A 22,247-nucleotide genomic window follows, 5' to 3' on the forward strand; every position below is an offset into this window, starting at 1 on the left:
TTTAATGCTCCGAAAATGCAACAGATAAACTCTTCGAAGCCCGCCTATTACCCTCCGTGGTTCAGGTATCTAAAAGGTACTTAAAGGGTCTACACTTAAATCATAAACAATGTATGCTATTCAAGTTCCATCGGTATGTCAATTTGTTGTATTTCTATATAATGGCTTTTGCTGTTGCAAAGGTACCTGAAATGTCAAATGCTTCTACTGCCCATCTCCAATAACCTTACCACTCTTTGAATATCTGCATGAACTTTGAAATGCGAACCTTATCAGAAGGAACCAGAGGTATGCCAACTTGCAAGCAGAGTCTGCAAATGGCATCAACATCATTAGAAATCCAGCATTTCCACCTAATTTTCCACTTACACAAAAGATGAATCCTTCAATGCCTGACACTACCTTGGTGTAACACATATATCTTCTAATCATCTGAACATCTTCACCTACAACCAAACAAAATCTCTTCTGAGTAAAGTTCTACCTTCATGCAAACTCTGATTTTTCTGTGGGTTTTACATGGGAAATGCTACATTTAGAATCACCTCCAATACCTTTACCACTGCTTGGCCTCTCTACATAGAATTTGAACCAAGGGCCTTCAGTTGAGAAAACCTGAGATTTGTCAAATATTGTACATGTTCATTGAACACTGCCAGAGGTATTAGCAATATAAGTTTCCAATGGAGAAAATGCTCAACTTCAAGAACAGTCGCTATAGCACGCTCTTAGATACACCCGGAGATTTACTTACTCTGTTCTGTGCCCTCCTTTTCTCCGCCAGGAGTCTTTGTCACATAAATGGAACTTTTATTCTTTCTTGCCTCTGGATGGGTAGATGGCAGAGTTGCATTCACTGGAGTAGTGAAAGTTTCTGTGAAAGCAGTTAAAACTGCAGTTAGTGCATTGGTCTTCCAAACTGTAGTGCTGGGAAAGCTCAGAGGGGCCTCAGTGAGTGTGGCATCCCAAGACTGTAGTACTTGGGCACCTTGCTTACAGTATGGGAGTGCGGGACCCATGTGACCGTAATACTAGGAGAGCTCAGGTGGGTCTCAGTGAATGTGGGATTCGTGAGGCTGTGGTACTTGAAGAGTTTGCTTGTTTTCATTGAGTGTGTGGGCCATGAGTCCAGGGTACTGGGAGAGTAGGGACAGTGAGTGTGGTACCTATCAGTCCGCAAAACAGGGAGAGCTCAGTCGGGTGTCAGTGAATGTGTGGTGCATGAGTCTGTAGAACCTGGAGAGCTAGAATTAGGGTCAGTGAGTGTAAGACCCATGAATCTATAGCCCTGGAAAGAGGTCAGCTTGGTATCAGTCAGTGAGCCATCCATGAGGCTGCATGACTAGGGAGAGTTGAGCTTGGGGTTAGTGAGCGTTAGACCCATGATACAGCAGTATAGATAGAGCTTAGCTTGGGGTCAGTGAGTGTGAAGGTCATGAGGATGCAATTGTATTTTTATTCTATGGCAGACATGAGTATATGGTTCAGAAATGGTCTGGTATGAATGGAAGACTCCCTACCTGGTCCATTGCCCATAGTAGCCAACACTGTTGCTCCTGTTGTGACCCCATCAACCATTGGGTGTCCCTTGACCTGTGACCCACTCTGCCTCTGCACAAAGGAGAAAAAGTCAGTGTTAAAATGCATTTGGGTGAGACACTCCCATGCCAACCAATCCCGAGGTGACAATATCTTGCACCCCTTCATCTTTAAGTTCACTCTTTTCTTTCCTTACACAACAAGGGGTTGCGTTGGACAACCAAACAGTAAGTAAACACTGATGTTTATTCAAGTTTAGTTAAAGGTCAGCACAGGATGTCCCGTCAGTAGTCACTTCAGACTCTAACTGAATAACAAACCAATAGACTGGAATTTTCCCAAAAAATGCTTTGGTAGGGCACACAATTTGAAGGGAATAGCACTTGACAACAATGGAACCGAAACGTAGCCCATAATACACCATGCCAAATAGCAAAATCAATACACAATAAATGCTCCACATAGTTTGTTTTACGGACATATCTTTTAGCACCAACGTTCATGAGTGACAAGCTATCAACCAGCAGACCTGAACCACCATTCATTCCATTTGTGATCAATGACCCATCTGTCGGAAGACACTCTCCAGGAACCGTTCCATCCACAAGACCTGATGCACGGAAACAGCAATGTCCACTGAGCAATCATACAGTCTACCACTTCCAGAACAATCTGTATTCTGTATATCATCAGAGTAGAACCCAAGATCACCCTCATTGATAGTTCTAAAATGCTACAATTCATCCCTAACTGAACATGCACCCTGAACTCTTGACACACTTCTCTTACTCCACCATTGGAAACTTCAATCTGTATTCTGTATATCACCAGAGTAGAACCCAAGATTGCCCTCACTGGTAGTTCTAAAATACTGCAATTCATCCCTAACTGAACATGCACCCTGAACTCTTGACACACTTCTCCATTGGCAACTTTTACAGAATGCTTAGATACTTGCACAACAGTTGTGTTGGTATAGAACTTAAAGGACCCTTTCCTGACATGAATAGGCTTCCTCACCTTCAACATATCCCCTTCCACAAAAGTCACCATTCCACCCCATGAAGCAGCCTATGACATAGCGTACTTTACTCTTTCACAGTGACTCTTCAACTTAACTTCTTACATCCCTTACATCAGAACAACACTCCTCACCTCATGTTTTTGGAGTACCCATCCAGGGGGTAACTTGCATTCTGAGTTTCTTCCACACAACATCAAGAACGAGGTAACTCTTATGGATTAATGTAGAATATTATGACTATTCCACAACTGATCAAACAGCCTCATGCACATCCCATCCTGAATCCAAAGCCAGCTGTATGGTTTATTTCAGCATACAATTCACTTGTTCTATTTTAACTTTCTGTGTTCAAATATCAGATTCCGAATAATTTAAAGAATGAATCAATTTTGTGGGATTTAGGTTGAACCCTGTTACCAGTGACTGACACCTTCGGGGATCCCTCACTGGTGGATGGTTCTCTTATGAGTTTGCAATACACCCATTGTGAATGGTAATCTACAACAACCAACGTGTATAACAACTCACCATTTAACTGATACTCTGGCCCTATGAAATCCATCCCCAGCTCTCCCAGGCGCAACTCAAAAACTCTAACTGGCATAGACAGGTATTATGAGTACGATGCAACCTATCTTCCTCTGTACATGCTGCATATGACGTCACAAATGTGTCTACTTTGGTGTCCATCCAGGGCTACCAGTAATACAGTCTCAGTATTTTTTCATACCAGTCAACGCCAAATGACCTTGATTGGCAAATATGATGAATTATACCCTGAACCTCACTGGAAGAACCAACGTGTTTGCTCTGACAAATCCACTTTCAGCACCTCACACACTTTTTTAAAAAAACATCAACTCCCTACCTGCACTACCTTCCCTTGATTACCTGTGCACAAGGAAACCCTTATTAAACAATAAGTAGTCCTCTTTTTCACACTCCTGTTCCTATTCCTCTTAGGTTATTACCCCACTGAAACAGACACACCATCCAGCACACCACCAAAGCACTCAATCTCATTACTAGATGATTCACTCAAAGTTCCCTTCAGTGGGCATCTAGATAGTAAGTCAGTCCTCTAGTTCTTTCCTTCAGATATGTATTTCACCCTGAAATTGTACAACATTTTGGACAACAACTTGACAAGTCTCAGACTTGGTTTGCGAAGGCCATTCTCAGTTAACAGATTAACCAATCATGTGTGATCAACACAAACTATATTCCCCACAAATAAGTCATTAAGTGATGGACACTCGAAACCAAACTGTATCACTTTCCTCTCAATTGTACTGTAGTTGTGTTCTGCACTTGACAAACATCTTGAGGCTGGCACCCCTGTATTCTCCTAAGTATCAAATGTTTAACTCAGTACTGCTCTCAATCCCTGTCCACTGCATTAACTGTAACAATATGTTGAGCATCATCATGGCCCCATTCTAAAAACACATCAAATGTAGAATGGAGGTGTACAGTAGTATGAAAAGGAACAAATCACAGTGGAAATAAATCAAACTTGTCAGGGTTTTACAATGTTATGTTGTAAGTTGTAAAACCCATCAAGTTTGATTTGTTTCCACTGTGAGTCTCTCTTTCATACTACCATATAACTAACAAAGCTGCATGGTAGTATGAAAGAGAAAGACTTGCAGTGGAAACAAACCAAACTTGATGGATTTTACAATAGACATCGTAACATTGCTAAAACCTAACAAGTTTGATTTAGCTGCACTGCAATTCTTTCTATTTCATACTATTGTGGGGCTCCATTCTAAAGACAAGTTATGTTTAGAACGGAGCTGAACAGTAGTAGGAAAAAGAAAGAAATAACAGTGGAAATAAATCAGACTTGTTAGGGTTTTGCAATGTTACATAGTAAATTGTAAAACCCATCAAGTTTGATTTGTTTCCTCTCAGTGTCTAATAATTTACAAATAAAAACGTACCTCAAAGCTCTCCTCTGAAACACACGGCTGCTGAAATTAAATATGCATGCACAGAACATTGAGGCAGCGGTAATCCTAAAGCCATCTTGGGTCTCTTCAATCCATTTACAGCCTCTCCCTGCCCCTTTTTGCAGCTTTCTCCCAATGTGGAGCTTTTCCGTCCTTCTCTTCCTTCGTTTTTCTCATATGTGCCTTTGCTCGCAGTAAATGTCTGATGCAGAAAACTAAGGCCCATATTTATGAAAAGTTTGCGCCGCATTTGCGTCATTTTTGTATGCAAAAGCAGTGCAAACTTACGAAATATAACTATGTTTTGTAAGTTTGAGCCGCTTTTGCGTTAAAAAAATAATGCAAATGCGGCGCAAACTTTTCATAAATATGGGCCTAAGTGCCAGTCCCTAAAAATAAGTGCCGGTGCCCCCCACTGGACACCCAGTGCTTAGTTTGTAAATAAAAATGTGCTGGTGCTCAAAGCTCTCTTTTGAAGTAAGCGGATGCTGCATTTAAATGTGCGAGCCTTCTCGGGTCTCTTTAATCCATTTACAGCCACTCCCTACTCCTTCAGCTCACTCATGCAGCTTTCTACTTTCTCCCTTTGTGATGCTTTTTAGTTTTTCTCTTTCTCCACGTTTCCCATACGTATCTTTTGCTCTTAATAAATGTCTGATGCAGAAAAAGGGAAACCACCTGCTCAAATTAAGCCCTGTGGAAAGCACTGGCTCAAATTAAGCACTGTTTGCACTGTGATTCTTTCTCTTTCATACTACCATGCGGCTCCTTTCTAAAGATGGTATGTTTGGAACAGAGCCGTACGATAGCATGAAAAAGAAAGAATCACAGTGCAAAAATAAACTTGTTAGGGTTTTGTAATGTGCATTTGCAGCCCTGAGTAACCCATATGGGAATACCATGTGAGGATGTTATGGAAGCCACAGCTGTCAGCGCCTGGAATGGTTTGGACCAGAGCGTGACGTCTTGCGTAATAAATAAAGAGTGTGTCCATTTAGGCAGGGTCAGGCACAATCAGGACAGTGATGGAGTGTTACTTCTGTCCGTGTTCTGCAGCTACTCAGGAAAAGAAGGTAAACATGAAATTACAAAAATGTCAACACTTAAGAGGAAAGTGGGAGATTTAAAAAAAAGACTCAGGAGAATGTATTTCTTCCCTCAAGGCCTGAATCAGGCCTATTGTCATATGTGGGACTTCCAAGCGTGGTGCTGCAGGATCTGAGATCGAAAATGCTAATGTGCTTTTTTTTTAACTTGCCAGGAACAAGGAGAAAGTGCTATGGCAGGCAGAAAGAGTGTGACAAAAATGTTGTGCACTGGCCTGCAGCAGCAGAGTACTGGCAGTGCGTACTCCAAGTCACTAAAGATAAGTCCCTATCACAGAAGCCCTTTATTGGTTCCATACCAATTATTTTGTAGGCAGAAAAATGGAAGTGCTTCCGAGTCCTGGCTTACATCCCCTTGCCCCCGTCAAAAAAGTGACATAACGGGGAGCCGCGGCCAATGGCCAATAAGTCAAGGGAGCCACGGGCCAAAAAAGTTTGGGAACCACTTTTGTACTGGTAAAAAGGAAATGTACATCTGTCCCTATACAAGTCATTCACTGTATATAAATTATGTTAGCTTAACCTATGAATCACAAAATAGACCCCCGGACTTCAACCTGTTGTTTCACAGCCATGACAAATCCACCTGAAGTAGACAAAATGCGCATTTGTAACTATGTGATCAAACAGTGGCCTCACAATCCATAAAAATCATCAATGAGGTAGGTATAATATATCCACAAATCAGGTCAATAAGGAGGAAGAGTAGAGCCAACACAGGACGACATCATCAAGGCTTTGCGTTAGTCTATTTACCAGCGTACATGCATGGTGCGTGCATCTTCTGAGAGCCTCTTCCAGCTGCCACACTGTGGTTGCGGGGCTCAGAGTCTCTTTTTTTCTGCCGCCACACATTTCAGCTTATAGGGCTTTCCACACTAGCTGAGTGCTACTGGGGTGCACCTTGACAGAAGCTAAATCTTTCTGCTGTCACATACTAAGCAAGAAGGAGCATCCACCCCTCATTCACCTTCAGCTGCGCTCCATTCCATTTCAGCCACACCAGGCTGAGGACCAACCACCAAACACAGAGAGGTCAGAGACTGAGCTGCGTGAAGCAGACGACAAGACAATAACGAAGTAGCTGGTTGATAACTCTGCCGACTTTTTGCTCTGTGGCATGAAGCTCCCAAAATCGGTCGGTGCCAATTCATTTCGGATTGGAAGGAAGTCAGGAGAACCAAAGGGTTAAGTAAACAGTAAAGATTATTGAAGCTGAGAAAACGTCAGCACACCACATCCCCTCGGTGGTCACTTCAGGTTCTATCTGAATAACGAATCAAGAGACAGGAACATCACCTGAAAGACCCAATGGTAGACCATACAATTTAAAGGGAATAGTGCCTGGATATCTAGGACATATAACTTACACACAGATTTCCTCCAGTGACTGCAAACAAGATCCTCTATCCTATTCATTCAACTAACAGACCCACATGTCTACCATGTCTACCCCTTCCAATAAAAAAATTCTACTAATACACGACTAATCCACCTTTGGGTTCTTTAGTAGTTTGATACTCATCGAAGAGCACTTTGATGCCGTGTCAAGGGTAATAAGCGCTATATAAGAAAACTTTTACTTACCCGTAAGCATCTGTTCGTGGCTTGTAGTGCTGAAGATTTACATGCTATGCATTATCCTGCCATCTAGTGTTGGGTCCAGAAGTGTGCAAGTTGTTTTTCTTCAAAAGGTCTTTCGAGTCACAAGGTATAGTGAGTCCTCCTCTTGCTGGATATGCGCATCAGCATGGGCTCCATTTTTAGATTGTTTTCCCACAGGTGGATGTGAACGAAGTGTAGAGTAAGTGTATATAAAGAGATGTTCAAGCAAGTAAAAGGAGTGAATGAAAAGTAAATCGACTGCAACAACCACAGGTGTCCAGGGAGGAGGGTGGGCCCATATGAATCTACAGCACTACATCCCTGCCACAAACAGATGCTTACTAGGTAAGTAACATTTTCCATTTGATGGCATGTGTAGCTGTAGATGGACATGCTATGCATAGAGTGTAAAGCAGTGCCCCATAAAAGTGGTGGCTAACCTGTGGAGGTTGCAGTAGTTTGGAAAAGTATACGTAGCACTGCTTGCGCTACATTAGCTTGTTGGCGTGCTAATACATCCACACAAGAGTGTTTGGTAAATGTGTTGGGTGTAGACCATGTAGCTGCCTGCATATGTCAGCTATTCGAACATTTCCTAAAAAAAAAAACTAGTTGCTCCCTTTTTTTTCTCTGTGGTCAGGAGACAAAACGAGATTGCAGACCTGATGTTGGTCAGTCCGTGGGAGCTTTCTGTGGCACTTTGGACAAAAGCAGAAAAAAATCAGTTCCATCCTCAGGGCTTTTGCTAAGGAATCGAAAAATATGGTTGTCCCAAAGGGCCTCTGATCGAGTGTGTTGATCCAAAGGGTGATGTTTTCTTAGTCCTGAAATGAGAATTATGGGGGAAAGTACGTTCAAAAACAATACCGACAAATATGGGTGGATCCCGAATGGAAAGAGTCCAAAAACACGGTCTCAATTTGGAGCTCGGTGATACACGACTGGACCCGATGGTAGAATTAAACAATCTAACAATGGAGTTGAGTTGATGCCCCTGCACATTACCAGCAAGAGGAGGAGCCACTATATCTTGTGATTCGAAAGACTTTTAGGAGAAAAACAACTTGCACACTTCTGAGCCCAATGCTAGATGGCAGGAGTATGCAGAGCATGTGTATCTACAGCCATACATGCCATCAAACATGCAATTACAATAAATGCGTAGCGGATCTGGGGGAGCCTGTTGAACTGGAGATGTGGCAATATTGTTGCACTCAAAGTAAAATGGTATCTATAAATTATATACAAATGCTAATACATTTTAACAGGCTATACTGCTTTCCCAGACTTCTGCATAGAATCGATCTGAATAAACCTGCTTACTGTGTTTGCTCTGGGGTTTGATTATGCAGAGTTTTTTTCCTCACAGCATCCAGAGTCATCGATTTAGCCAGTAGATCACAATTCAAATACCAAAACACATTTTTTTTAAAACCACTGCCCTTTGAAAAGCTTTCCAGTAAGGCCAATGGAGCACATTTCCAAACTGCCACCGGCTTCTGGAGACCATAAAACACAGCTACAGGGGAACATTACAACACAATCATTGTAGAACATTTTAACACAGTAACTGGAGAACATTTCAATAAGTTCACTTTAGAACTTTTCTACATGTTCACTTTAGAACATTTCACTACAGTAAGTCAATGGGGAACATTTCAACACAGCAACTATAGAGCATTTCAATAAGTTCACTTTAGAACATATCACAACAGTAAGACACTTGAGAACATTTCAACACAGCAGCTGGAGAACAATTCAATAAGTTCACTTTAGAACATTTCGACATGCTCACTTTAGAACATTTCACAACAGTAAGGCACTGAATACTGAACAACATTTCAACACAATGCTTGGAGAATATTTCAACATGATCACTTTAGAACGTATTAACACAGTCACTTTAGAACATTTCAGTACAGTGACAAGAGAATATATAAATACAGTTATTAGAGAATTTTTAAACACAGTCACTCAAGAACATTTCAACATGGTATTGTTGGAACATTCTAACACAGTCACTGGAGAACATATTGACACAGTCTCAGCCAAAGGAGAACATTTCAAGAGAGTCACTGGAAAACATTTCAAAATGGTTACAGGAGAATATTTTAATACAGTAACTGGAAAAATGTCAACATGGTCAATTTAGAACAACTCAACACAGCAACTGAAAAACATTTCAACACAACAAATGGATAACATTTCATCACGGTTGTTGAAGTGTATTTCACCATGTTCAGTCACTTGAGAACATTTCAACAGAGCAACTAGAAAACATTTCCACACTGTGATTGAAGAACACTTCAACATGGTAAGAGTTAAACATTTCAACAGTGTCACTTTAGAATATATCAACACAGTAATTGGAGAACATTTCAACAGGTTCACGGTACACTGGAGAGCATTTCATCCAGGGAACTGCACACCATTTCATAACGATCACTTTAGAAAGTTTCAGCATTGTGATTGAAGAATAGTTCAACATAGCTACAGGAGAACATCCCCATGTGGTTACTCAATGAACCTGGATTCAATCAGCATACCACCTCTAGCCCACAATTTAGCCACCATATCACATATCTGCTGGGGCCTAGACAATATCCGAACTTGAGGGCCTAATTTAGAGTTTGGCAGATGGGTACGCCGTCACAAATTTGACGATTTTCCCGATCACTTTATTACAAATATCGTAGGACATGATGCACTTGTAATACAGCAGACATGACATCCAACAAATATTATAGGACAGTGGTTCCCAACCGATGGTCTGGGGACCCCCTGTGTGTTCGTGAAGCCTCTTCAAGTGCCTAAATGTACAATTGAAAATTTAAAAACATACTGTAAATGTCAAGGAATTTGAAATTGGAGGCTAAAAATTACATTAGTATCTTTATATTCATTTGTGGGGGCAGTGCATGTGTATCAAAGAGAATATCCTATGGGCAACATGTAGCTTCATTTGAATTTAGAAAAGTTTCAACCTGCCTATTAAAATTAAATGTATTGTTTTTTATTTATATTTGTTTGCAAATTAAATAAAATGTGTTATCATTTGTGCATGTGTTTGATGGAATGCTTGTTTTTATATTTTTGTGTACTGTTTTGTGGTTCAAATCATCACCAATGTTTAGGCCTGGGCCCCCGGATGCAAGTAATGACTTAGTGGGGGTTCCCCAGATTCCAATAATGACTCAGTGGGGGTTCCTGTAATGATAAAGTGTGGGACCACAGAAGTCAAAAGGTTGAGAACCACTGTCATAGTATATAATGCACTTGTAATAAGGCAGAGAGGATATCCGCTATGTTTGTGATGGAGTAACCCGTCCGCCAGACTCTAAATCAGGCCCTCAATTATTTCTTAACTTAACCAATAAATCATAACTCGAAGTACTCAAACTATTATTAGACCATAACTCAATTTGGCCATTAGATCATATCTTAATTCAGTCCCTACATATAATCTCACCCCCATGGCCATACTTAAACTTAGCTAGTAGACCATATCTCAAATTATCCACTAAACCATATCTCAACTTAATGGCTTGGCCCTATGTCAGCTTAGCCACTGTACTATTTCACAACTCAACATTGCAAATCAACCACATTTCACCTGCAAGACCATGTGTGATCCTAGACTCAACCACCTCTCAGCGTAGTCACTAGATTACACGTCTATGAGAACAACATGCTTCGTGGATGGTACGCCGGAAGTACCGGACGATGTAGCTCAGATGCTTTCCACAACTACTATGGAATCGGCTCACACATTCAGGGGATTAAGAAAGTGTTCAACAAATATGTCCTGCGGAACATTATTGTTGGTGCAGCCAGAGCAACTGGTCTGTAGACAAATGCCTTTAAATTGGAATACTTACATTACTCATGAAATCATGACACATCTGACTAATTGCCCGGATAGCGACTAGATGTACAGCAATGTGCAGTATCGCCAACAAAGTTGTCAACACACTGTTAATCTGTCTCACTGAGAAATGCCCACTGAAAGAACAAAGGTGAACCCCTAGGTTGCAAACACGAGCCTTGACCCAAAATAAGTGGGCTCGCTCTACCCAATACACCGTCACTGAGTAATGTACCTACCATGGTAGGCAAAACACGACTGGGAACGGAGTGCGTAGGTGGCCATCATTGAGACTCCACTTCCTGTTGCCAGTGCTTGCTTGTTTCTCTCTTCTGTTGACAACTCCACATTAACACGGTCAATGTAACTATTCTGATTCTGAAACTTGTAAGTGTTGCGACCACAATGAACACTTGATAGTGTACTCACTTCACATGTTAATAAAAATGTCAAAATAAAAAATTGAATACTTTCCACCCAGTAAGTCTTGTGTGTCCAACAGAGTGGATGATTCTGTACTGGAAGTCTAGGCAGTTACTTAGGGTAACTTAGGAATTATTATATCATCCGCATTCTTATATGCTGGAAATCCCAACCAAAACACTACTCTTCAAAACGCAACTTACTCTGCAGAGTGAACTCCAGACAACAAGACAAACAGAGTTGTTTACTCTCTAAAACAAAGCCAGATATCTCAGGGCAAAATAAAAGATATGCAGGTCTCCACCTTCTCTGCTATGTTCAGATAGTTGGCATCAGAGTGCTGTGCCATAAGGAGCAACTGCGTTCTTCTGCTGTCTACTCTGACGTGGGTAAGATTTAAAGTGCACTGTTCACATAAACAAATGATTCAAAATTAAATTGTTTGTGTTTTCTGAAAAGCTCTGTGCCAGATTTCCGACCCTATCAGACAATGCGGCACAGCACCCAAAGTTGCTGCAAGGTGTCACAGGAGGAGAGGAGCAAAGCATCATATCTACAGCGATATGGCACTCTCCTTTCCTCTCCCTAGCGCTGGCGTACAATTGGCCTGTTGAGCACCATGCACACAACTTTGACCTCTGTGTGAGTCTAGTTTTGTACTGGAAGGGCATCCTTTTACATATACACTTGAAAGTAGAAGTGCTGGTGTGCCGTAGCACCCCCAAATTAACCATGCTTGAGTTTAGAAAATGAATGAGCAATAAAGAGGCCTTTAAATCTGGTTTTTATCTTATCACATTTGCGGTGCATTCAATGACAGGTCAAATGTCGGGCTATGTCTTCAAAGTTCTGCTTATTCTTTTAACATGGAGATTGATATTTTCTTTTCTTTTCCTGACTGCAAACTTAGGGGATTTTGTAAAGTGAACTATCTGACAATATTGCTGGGGCACACGGAGTGTAAAAGGAAAGGCTGTAGGAAGTCAGGTTTTTTTCCTAAGACACAATATCATGCAAATATCTATAAGTGAATTGCACACATATTAAAGCATGGATCAGCTGTTGCCCATTTTTTGCAATTCGGAAGTGTGATGAAAAAAAGATTTTAATAGGGTCCAAACAAATCAACACACTTTACTTGGTGATGTACAAATGATAAATATTAACCCTAATTACTATTTGTAAAAAATGTTGTTTTATCTGTAAAACTGCATATCAATATGAATTGTGTCACAATTTTCAGTGGAAAGTGTGCTGTCTAAAAATGACAGTGTGCTACCACACCATGTGTTAGTAATAAATTGGCGACAGTGTGCTCCAAATTTCACCACCGGCTACGTACTACAACCTTACCAGTCTCTGCTGAATCGACTTGGCCTGTTTGCTGTTCTTGTCCTTGGTAGTTTTTTGGGGATTTTTACTCAATCCAGGGACATAACATTGATGGCAACATCTGAACTCTGAAAACTGTCACAGCGCCATTGCCCTTCCAGTATAAAATACTATGCCTAGACAAACTGCAAAACTTTCCCCACTTTATAAGTGTGCAGCGAAAATGAAAAGTCTGAAAATAAAGGTATTCCTCCTTTTAATGCCTGCTTCAACGTGGCATTACTTTTTGGTGCAGAGCCCTGTCTACTATGGTTAGTAGGTAGGGTTTTAAATTAAAAATGTATGGGTGGTAGTAAGGGAATGGCCATGTACCACCCATGTTAGGCCCCTCTAGTGCAGAGTAAGGCAAAGCGTTACTTTTTGGCAACTTTCCAGCACAAAACAAGTTTTGTGCTGAAAGTAAAACCAACAAAACAAGTTTTGCTCCTCTAAGATACTGCATGTCTTTATGTTAAAGAAATAACGAGCCACAAAATAAAAACGAAGTATGAGGTTCTCAACGTGATATTTGATGCTATAATGGGCTGAAGATGTGATATAGGGGGTTATTATAACCCCAGCAGTGAGTGTTAATGTGGCAGTATGACCGCCAACAGGCTCGCTGTACATACCGCCACATTATGAGATTGGCAGGTTGGCTGTGTATCTCCAGCCCGGCGGCTGGCATAGTACCGCCGGCGGCATTATGAGCCTGCCTACCACCATGGCGGTAGGCCCTACCGATGACAGGGAATTCCTTCCCTATCACTGGTAGGTGGCTCCCCCCCACAACTCACCTGACAGCCCCCACCCCACCTCCATCCAAGCACCCCCACCCCCTCCGATTCTCACACACACCCACCCCCTATACACGCACACACCCGCAGACACGCACCACGCATACACCCAATCACTCACACTGACATACACACATTCATACACACACTGGCATACACACATTCATACACACATATATCCACACATGCTCACACACATTCTTACAACGATCAAGCTGGCATGCAGACACGCACTCACTTCACCATTCTTACATGCATTCACTCACACGCATACAACCACGCAAACAACACAGCACACACATACGCATTCAAACACTCACTCACACATTCATTCACACACTCAGACACACACACAACACCCTTCCAACCCGCTCCCCTATCGGAAGCCCGACTTACCTTGAGCGAGGAGGTCTTCCGGCATGGAACGGGAAGGGGTGCTGCTACCGCCAGCAGAACACTGCCAGGCCGTATGAATTGTCATAATACGGCTGGTGGCGTTCTACTGGTGTGGCGGTGCTGGTGGTAGCAGCACCGCCTTACCACAGTCCACCACCATGAACACTGCCGGATTTCCACACTTCTTGTGGCAGAAGTCCGGCAGTGCTTATAATATGGCAGACGGCTGGTAGCCGCGGTGGTGGTATTTTGGCGGCCGTCATCACAGCGGTAGGCGGTTTTTACCGCCGATGTCTTAATGACCACCATAGTGTTTAAACCATTGGCTATTTCACTGATAGATCTCGGTTCTAATCCTGGCGCTCTAACCCTTGCAGAGCTATTTGATACTAGGCACATTATCGGCCTGTGCTCTTCTACCACTAGCAGCTGGTGCATAGGGGGGAAGGGGCGCCGTCCCTCGTGTATCAGCCAGTACAGAAAGAGAAGCAGCAGCAGAAAATGTGAAATAGATGAACTGCCTGGTCTGGCAGTTATGTGTTTACTTATCCGAGGCGTGCTTTGCTGGCTGCTCTAGGTGCGCATGTCAGCAGCACAGGAGCTGGGAATACAAAGGGGGACAATCATTGCGCATGTCTATGGAGCTCTTTTCTTTTCCTCTCCCCTCCGACATGCACAATCCATAGGCATGCTGCGCATGCTCCATGCAGCACTGTAATGCACAAAATAGGAAAATTGGGCGGTGATGTGTTTTCTGTCAAATCTTCCTAAACCCTATAAAGAATGTAGGACAGAGAGAAAAGGCCAGTTTCCTTGCTCTAACCTGTGTTCTGATAGGACTACATATAGGCTCAACATCCATTGGTTTCATGACTGTGGAAACCAGATAAAAGCTGCGATTATATCAAGAAATTACTTTTGATGTCTAGTAAGCAAAGGAAAAAAGACATGGACTGAACGAGGGGGCTGGAATCGAGAAAGGGTTCTATTACTTTTCATTTGGTGTCCTGAAATTCCCTTGTCCTTCAAAGGATGAAAGTTTTTTTTATTTTTTATTTTTTTATTACATTTTTGGTATACAACATCATATGACCAACAGCACATGACAAGCACTTACTATCTTCACCAATATGCCTGTGTTATTCTGCGCATCATCGTACATACTGCAATTCTGTCGCGTTCACTTCTGATAGCTATGCTAATCATTCTGTATTAAGCACACATAAATGCAAGAGTCGGCAGGAGCAGCGGTCCCTATGGTGGTCATGTGTGTAACAGGGAGGAAGGGAAAGGTGAAGGAGGGAGGGGATTAGAAGGAATGTACGCGCACTCTGATAGCACTTACAGGTTCATAAGTGTACGTTCAATTTATGACCTGACAGGAAATTCTCTCGGGCGGGCCAATGCAGCCTGACACTGCTCAGTAAAACTGCCTCCTCTACGTCTGAAACATGCATCTGGAGGGGCAACCATATATCCGTCGGACGGGAGTGAATCAGTATCATTTCCCAATAAGCAGTTAACGGCTCCTGACAGTACGCTGCGTCCTTCAGCCAGTCTGCCTTGCATGGTACGTCCTCTCTCCCCCAGTTCATCGCTACTCTGTGCTTCGACAAGACCAGCAGCGGTCCCACCAATCTCCTCTGCGAGGTCGGGATGTCTTTGGCATACCCTAAAATTGTAAACTTAGGGCTGCACGGGACCCTCAGTCGTATTATGTTGTCAATTGCATCTAGCACTTCTCCCCAGTAGCCCTATATTCCCTGTGGAGAAAGTCGGCATTTGGTGAGAAGCATCTAATGCATCTATCATCCGCTTTGAGACCCATGCAGAAAAGTTGCTGCGGTGTATAGTATATGCGGTTTAAGAACTTGAAATGAATTAAACGCAATCTATAGCTAGGGGAAAGATCACGCATATGAGCGCAGCAGTAATGCCAGACTTCATCTAACAGGGTCTCTCCCAGGTCTAATTCCCGCTGCATTCGAGTCTTTGGGCCTGTTGAGGGGGCGGTGGCCTGCATACTAGCATTCAGCCCGGTGACTAGTCTGCAGGGTGATGGAGCCCTCTATAACAATTCAAGCGCATGACACCTCTGTGGTGCAGAGGGGAATTCTAGATATTGCGTACTCATCTCTGCTTTTGTTTGTAAATATGTCAGCTTGTGCAGCGCTGTATTGTAGGGTTCGCGAAGTGCAGCTTCCGAAGAAATGAACTGACCCCTGGGAACAGTGATCCCAGCGTGGTCAGGGTCATATTGTTGAGTCGCGTGCGGGCCCCTCCCTCCGTCATCTGCATTTCTGGGAGATCCAAAATTGGCGTAGAAGGGGCACAAAGCCTGTGGGCACCAGTTCGGCGGAGCAGTGCACGCCAGGCTTGAGCCATGCATGCTTCCCAATCAATATCCGTCTTGATCCGCTTAGGGGGTTGATCTATTAAGCTGATTAGTCTATTCGTCCACACAACATGATTTACAGGGGCCAGATGGGGTAAGTATCTAATGGGATGAATCCAGAAGTGCGTGAAGTGTGCCTGGACGCAATAATAATACAATTCTAGATCAGGGGCCACCAATTCCCCCCCTCTCGAATGGTTGAGTAAGCATTTCCCACGAAAGTCTGGGCTGCTTTCCCGCCCACACTAACGAAATTAATACCGATCGTAGTCGTTTTAGAAAGCTGGTTGCGAGGGAGAGAGGGATGTTGATAAATAAGTATAAAAATGTCGGTAGTACGACCATCTTAGCTAGTGCTATCCAGCCTATCAATGAGAACGGGAGCAAACGCCAGGACACAACTTTATCCTCCAGCCATGCAATAGCTCTGCCATAATTCTCAGCCCAGAGCTCGTCCACATCTCTACTAAGCCAAATTCCTAGAAAGCGCACTGGGTCTGACATCCAGTGCGGTGGATATTCAGTGCAGTGTGGGGTTGTGACACCTGATAAAAGGAGCACCACCGATTTGGCCCAGTTGATGGTAATGCCTGAAAGGTGGCCAAAACTCACAAAGTCTTCTATGATAGGGTCCAAGTGATCTTGCAGATCACGTACATACAGGGCAACATCATCAGCGTACATCGACACCAGAATTGGGTGCTGTCAAAAGGCGAGCCCGCAGTTATTGTGGTGCTGTCTTAAGCGAGCTGCTAACGGCTCAATCGCCACAGCAAACAGCAGTGGCGAGAGGGGGCAACCTTGTCTGGTTCCCCTTGCAACTGGGATGGGGCTGGTGACAATACCATTGATTCTCAATCTGGCCATAAGGTTTGTATAAAGCAACCGGACCAATTGAATACATTTGGGACTCAGCCCCATCCTGGTTAGTAGGCTGAATAGAAATGGCCACGCCAGGGAGTCAAAAGCTATCGTCTAAACAAATCGCGGCTACCCGGTCTCCCGGATCCACCATCCGCGCCAGCGCGAAGAATGTACGAAGGTTGTATACTGTGGAGCGAGCAGGTAGAAATCCTGACTGGTCCAGGAGCACTATAGTGGATAACAGAGGTTGCAATCTGGATGCTACAAATTTCGCTAAAATCTTATTGTCAATGTTTATGAGCGACAGCGGCCTGTAGGAGTTGCAGATACTTGGATCTTTGCCGGGCTTTAATATAGTGACTCTGAGTGCTTTGCAGAGTGAAGGTGGAAGCGTCCCCTTCTCCAATGACTCCGCATACATATCCAGCAAGTGCGGAGCCAGGATATTCGCGTATTCTTTATAAAAGGCCGCTGTTAAACCATCTGTGCCTGGTGCTTTGTCACCAGGAAGGTCGAGTATGGCCTGGGAGACGTCTTCAACCGTGAATGGCTCATCAAGATACTGTCTATGGGAGTTCTCCAGCCACAAGAGGCTGATGGTGTCAAAGTAGTCAGTGTATGTTGATGGATCCAGCTCCTCCGTCGCAGAATATAAAGAGGTGTAGAAGTCTGTCATCAACCTCTGTACCTTCCTTACCTCGTGCTGCGCCTCCTCTACATACCGTGGCAATTTTTCTCTTACCTCCCCTAGTATTGTGTAGTCCATGCTCTCGCAGAAGCGGCGCTCCAATGATGAGAGCTGGGGTTCCAGCCCGACCAATTCAGGTCGGATCTCCTGGAGCACACCATGGTGTTTAGCAATACAGACCCCGCATATAACCACCTTAAAGGCTTCCCAGAGCATTCCTGCGGTGGTGACAGAGCCCATGTTTTGATCAAAATAATTCACTATCGCTGCCCGCACTTCCTCCCTAAAAGCCTGATCGCACAGTGCCCCACTGGCAGATACCAGGAGAATTCCCGGCAAGCTCCCCAGGAATCATCAGCACAATAAGCACTGGGGAATGATCTGATAACGTTCGGGGCAAGTGTTCCACCTCCGCAGTCCAGAGCTCTGCATCCCTTGTCCCAAGCCACATATCTATGCGTGACCAACTATTGTGTACGGTGTTAATGCAAGTGCCTTCCCTGCGTGTGCCATGCCTGGTTCTCCATATATCCACCAGGGCATGCTCTGCCATATTGTCCGACAGTGTGGGGGACGAGCGCGGCTACTTCGGTCTACTGCTGGGTTGAAAGTCACATTAAAATCTCCACAGCACAACAAAGTTCCAGCCCCCAGCTCACTCATCATACACCAAGTCTCTGCAAAAAACTCTGGGTCATCAGTGTTGGAACTATAAATTGATACAGGCTGAAAAGGCCTGTCCTGGAGCAGCCCCTGCAGCATTACATAGCGACCATTCGGACCACAGATCACCTTCTCTGTGCACCATTGTAGACTCCTACGTAAAATTATGGCCACCCCACACATAACTTATATAGGTAGCTGTGTGACATTCTCTCATCCAGCCTGCTCGCAGCCGTGATTTAGTTTCAGGAGTTAAATGAATTTCTTGTATCATGCACACATCAATCACATGGCGCTGTAAATATGCTGACACTAGCCTCATTTTTAGAGCGTTATTCAAGCCCCTCTCCACCACCAGAACCTGAGAAAGCACGTCTGGAAAAAACATAGTCAGCATAATTTCCATTCTGCCCATAGCCATTGACTCCAGGACTCCCAAGATGCGGATGTTGTTTCTGCGTAAGCGGGCCTCGAGATCCTCATTCTTGTTGTGAATTATTTCCAGAACACGCTCCATCTGGAAAAGGCGATCCTCCTCGCCGCGCCGTCCATCCTCCAGATCCAAGGTTCGGGACTCCACCTGTTCTAAACGATTATCATGGTCATCCACTCTGCCTTTCAAACGGTCTATTCAGTCCTTGAGATAGTCAAGTTTGGCATCAATGCCCACCAGGCTTTTTTTGAGGTCCATAAACATGGCTTTTATGGTGGTCGGCTGGACCTCACTCACTTCTGAATGCTCCAAGTACATCTCCTCTGCCATCATACTCGTGTGCCTAGCCTTCTTCTTGTTTTTCAATGAAAGTTTAGTCTGCTTATGGTCTGACTTCCCCATGTTTGAGTTGGCAGTAGCCTACCTCCGCCTAGTGTCTCAAAGTCACTCTCCTCCACCCGGGCAGTCACAGCTCAAATGCGAAGTGTGCCCACTCTATATTGTCCATCATCTTTTTTGCAGTGGAGGATTCACAGTCATCCGGAGGGGGTCCCCCCGCTTCATGCCCCACAAGGCAGGCTCCCTAGGGGGATGCTGCAAACACCTCACCAGCCTGCAGAGGTCTGGCCCGCACAGCCGATCAAGCCGTTGTGGGTCCGCTCCCATCCTTCCTCCGTTTGCAACTGCTACACCGCTCTCACCTGCTCCGCCATCGTTTCTGCACTTTTTCCACCTGTCGTGGGCTGACTCGCCTGCCTGTGAGAACCTCACCTACTCTCTGGGCCGCTGCCGATGGGCCATGGTTATCGATCCTACAGGATCGGCCAGGCTCTGCGGCTTGCTCAGAAGCACGGGCTCGTCCCATGGCCTCCAGGTCGTGCCAGCCCTCTAGCACGTCTGCCGGCAGGTCCAGGCATTCCAGCCCGCCCTCGGCCAGAGGAGCCCAGCGAGTCGTCGCTCCCCACAAGCTTAGCACAGCTGGGGCCCGGGCTCACCAGCCTTCTTTCCACCCGTGGTACAGGGTCCATCGCAGGCACCTCTCTTCTCCCCAGCTGGCGGGTCCTCCTTCTCTGCCTTGGTGCTACCTCGACCCCTCAGCCGATGCCTCAGAGCAGTCCACTATCATGCGGCCCAGGCTGCTCACAGCCGTGACAGCGCCTCTGTATTCCAGTATCCCTCTGGCAGCCAAACTCACTCTGCTGGGTCCCCTATGAGGTCATAGGCTGATATCTATTAGGATTCTGCTATGGGCAGCCTCCGTAGCCTCGATAAGTGTAGGATTTATTCTCCTGCCTCGCGGAGCCTCACTCTGTGATGGCCATCTTGCAGGCTGGCCAGACCACGTTCCCAGGACGAAAGGTTAAGTGGTCTCACCCAACCACAGGATCTTAACATGCAGGTCAAAGCTGCCCTCAAGCTATAGTCCCTTTTTCACAAGCGCATATTATGTCCAAGGGAATATTTAGTAGCCTGCATCCTAAACTGACTTTTTTTAAACTGAGGGATATTTTACCAGCATTGCAGGTAATTTATATTTTGAGGCAACTGCTGATAACATGAGAATGAGTAAAAAAGGAAAGCTTGAGGTTTATTCTGATGCTGGAATGTCTTCTGGACTGTCTGTATACGAGCAGTAGTACGGTGCTATTTATATATTTTTATTCTATGCCCCAAAATGATGATTTTTCTCTCTAGCGGGCAGCAATTATCTCATGGCCCCACCAGTTTTGAAGTTCACCAGCCGCCACTGCATGCAAAAACTAGCAATATCAAGAAACAATTCAGTAACAAAACAAACACATGATTACTCTTCTTTCTTTCATGGATACAAACTTTTAGAATTTATTTCCACAGCAATCTCTACTCTCCAGCTTCCAAAAACTGAATCAAACCAAACTTCTATCAAAATTTACAGATGTGAGCAAGGGCATGAAGAGAGAGATGCATTGACCAAAAATATACCAGCAGGTGCTGCCACAGGCCTCCTACCTTGATTGGTTTCTGTGGTGCATGCACACCACTCTGTTTCAGGAGGAGGTTGAGCTTGAACACTTCTTTGGCCAGCGCCTTCATGGTGTCCGTGTATCCGCGCAAGACGTCAGAGTGCTGATGCAGGCTGGCTAGGCTTTTTTTTAAAAGAAGGGTGTCTATACCTGGGTCAGTCTTCAAACCCTAGAAGGAAACATCAATTGCAGAAAACATCACAAGAATGTGTTGCATCTATTACAATATACAGCTAAGTAGACATTTCTGATGTACAATGACCCCCAAACTTCCCATTATCCAAGCTCTCACCTTCCTGCCACAACCCAGGCATCTACTCATGGTGTAGCACCTCGTGTGCTCCTGGAAAACAACCCTTTTGCAAATCAACTGTTTTGTTTAGTTTAGGAACCACTGACAAGTGACCTCTGAAAAAGGGGTTTGATTTATGCACGGGCCCAAAAGATGTACACATGGGGAATGTCAAGACCAGTTTACGGACCCACTGCGCCAACACAATCAGTTTGAGAGTGAACATAGGTGTCAAACCTTTAATAAACCACATAATTAAATGTGATTTGAACAAGGACAGTTGGTTCGGTAAATGTAGAAAGGCTGAAAGGGCTGACAAATGATCTTTTACAATGCCCACTGCAAACCCTTGCTGGGCTAATGGCAAAACAAACAAAAGGACATTTGACAGCTTCACTTGTAAAGGATCAGTGTCCTGGACACCACACCAGTATATGGACTTGTACCAGTGCCCAATGTAGATGGATTTCGTGAAGGCGCGTCTGGTGGCGAGGATGACATCTACCATCTGAGGCAGCAGGTAGGAAGTAGTTAACTGCTGCCACTCAGTTTCCACGCATGGAAGTTTAAGTTCTGCCCTGATGCTGACACAGAAGGTCAGCCTGATTGGAAATTAAATGCACTTACTTCAGAGCTCAGGGTACCAGTTGCACCAAGATGACATGGGCTCAGTCATTCTTGATCTTTGTCAGAACTCTGGGCAGAAGAGATAGAGGACTCCAGCCAGAATGCACCTCTTTGGGAATGCTCTTGTGGATACTCAAATGCACAAAGCTTTTGACACTGCACTCTCACAATGGTGGTGTAAAGTCATAGCCAGGGTTCTTT

The 22,247-nt window shown here is 44.3% G+C and overlaps 1 protein-coding gene across 1 annotated transcript in view; it reads right to left on the reverse strand.

The window, feature by feature from the left end:
• Window positions 1–22,247, reverse strand: part of LOC138301850 (olfactomedin-like protein 2A) — a 98,346-nt gene that overhangs the window by 23,044 nt on the left and 53,055 nt on the right. Inside the window, exons 3-5 of the mRNA XM_069242345.1 lie at window positions 21,114–21,296; window positions 1,521–1,611; window positions 755–874 (exon numbers count right to left, since the gene is read on the reverse strand). Of these exons, the coding sequence (XP_069098446.1) occupies window positions 755–874; window positions 1,521–1,611; window positions 21,114–21,296 (394 nt within the window). The remainder of the gene's footprint in view (window positions 1–754; window positions 875–1,520; window positions 1,612–21,113; window positions 21,297–22,247) is intronic.

Source organism: Pleurodeles waltl, chromosome 6 (genome assembly GCF_031143425.1).
Source record: "Pleurodeles waltl isolate 20211129_DDA chromosome 6, aPleWal1.hap1.20221129, whole genome shotgun sequence".
Taxonomy (NCBI): domain Eukaryota; kingdom Metazoa; phylum Chordata; class Amphibia; order Caudata; family Salamandridae; genus Pleurodeles; species Pleurodeles waltl.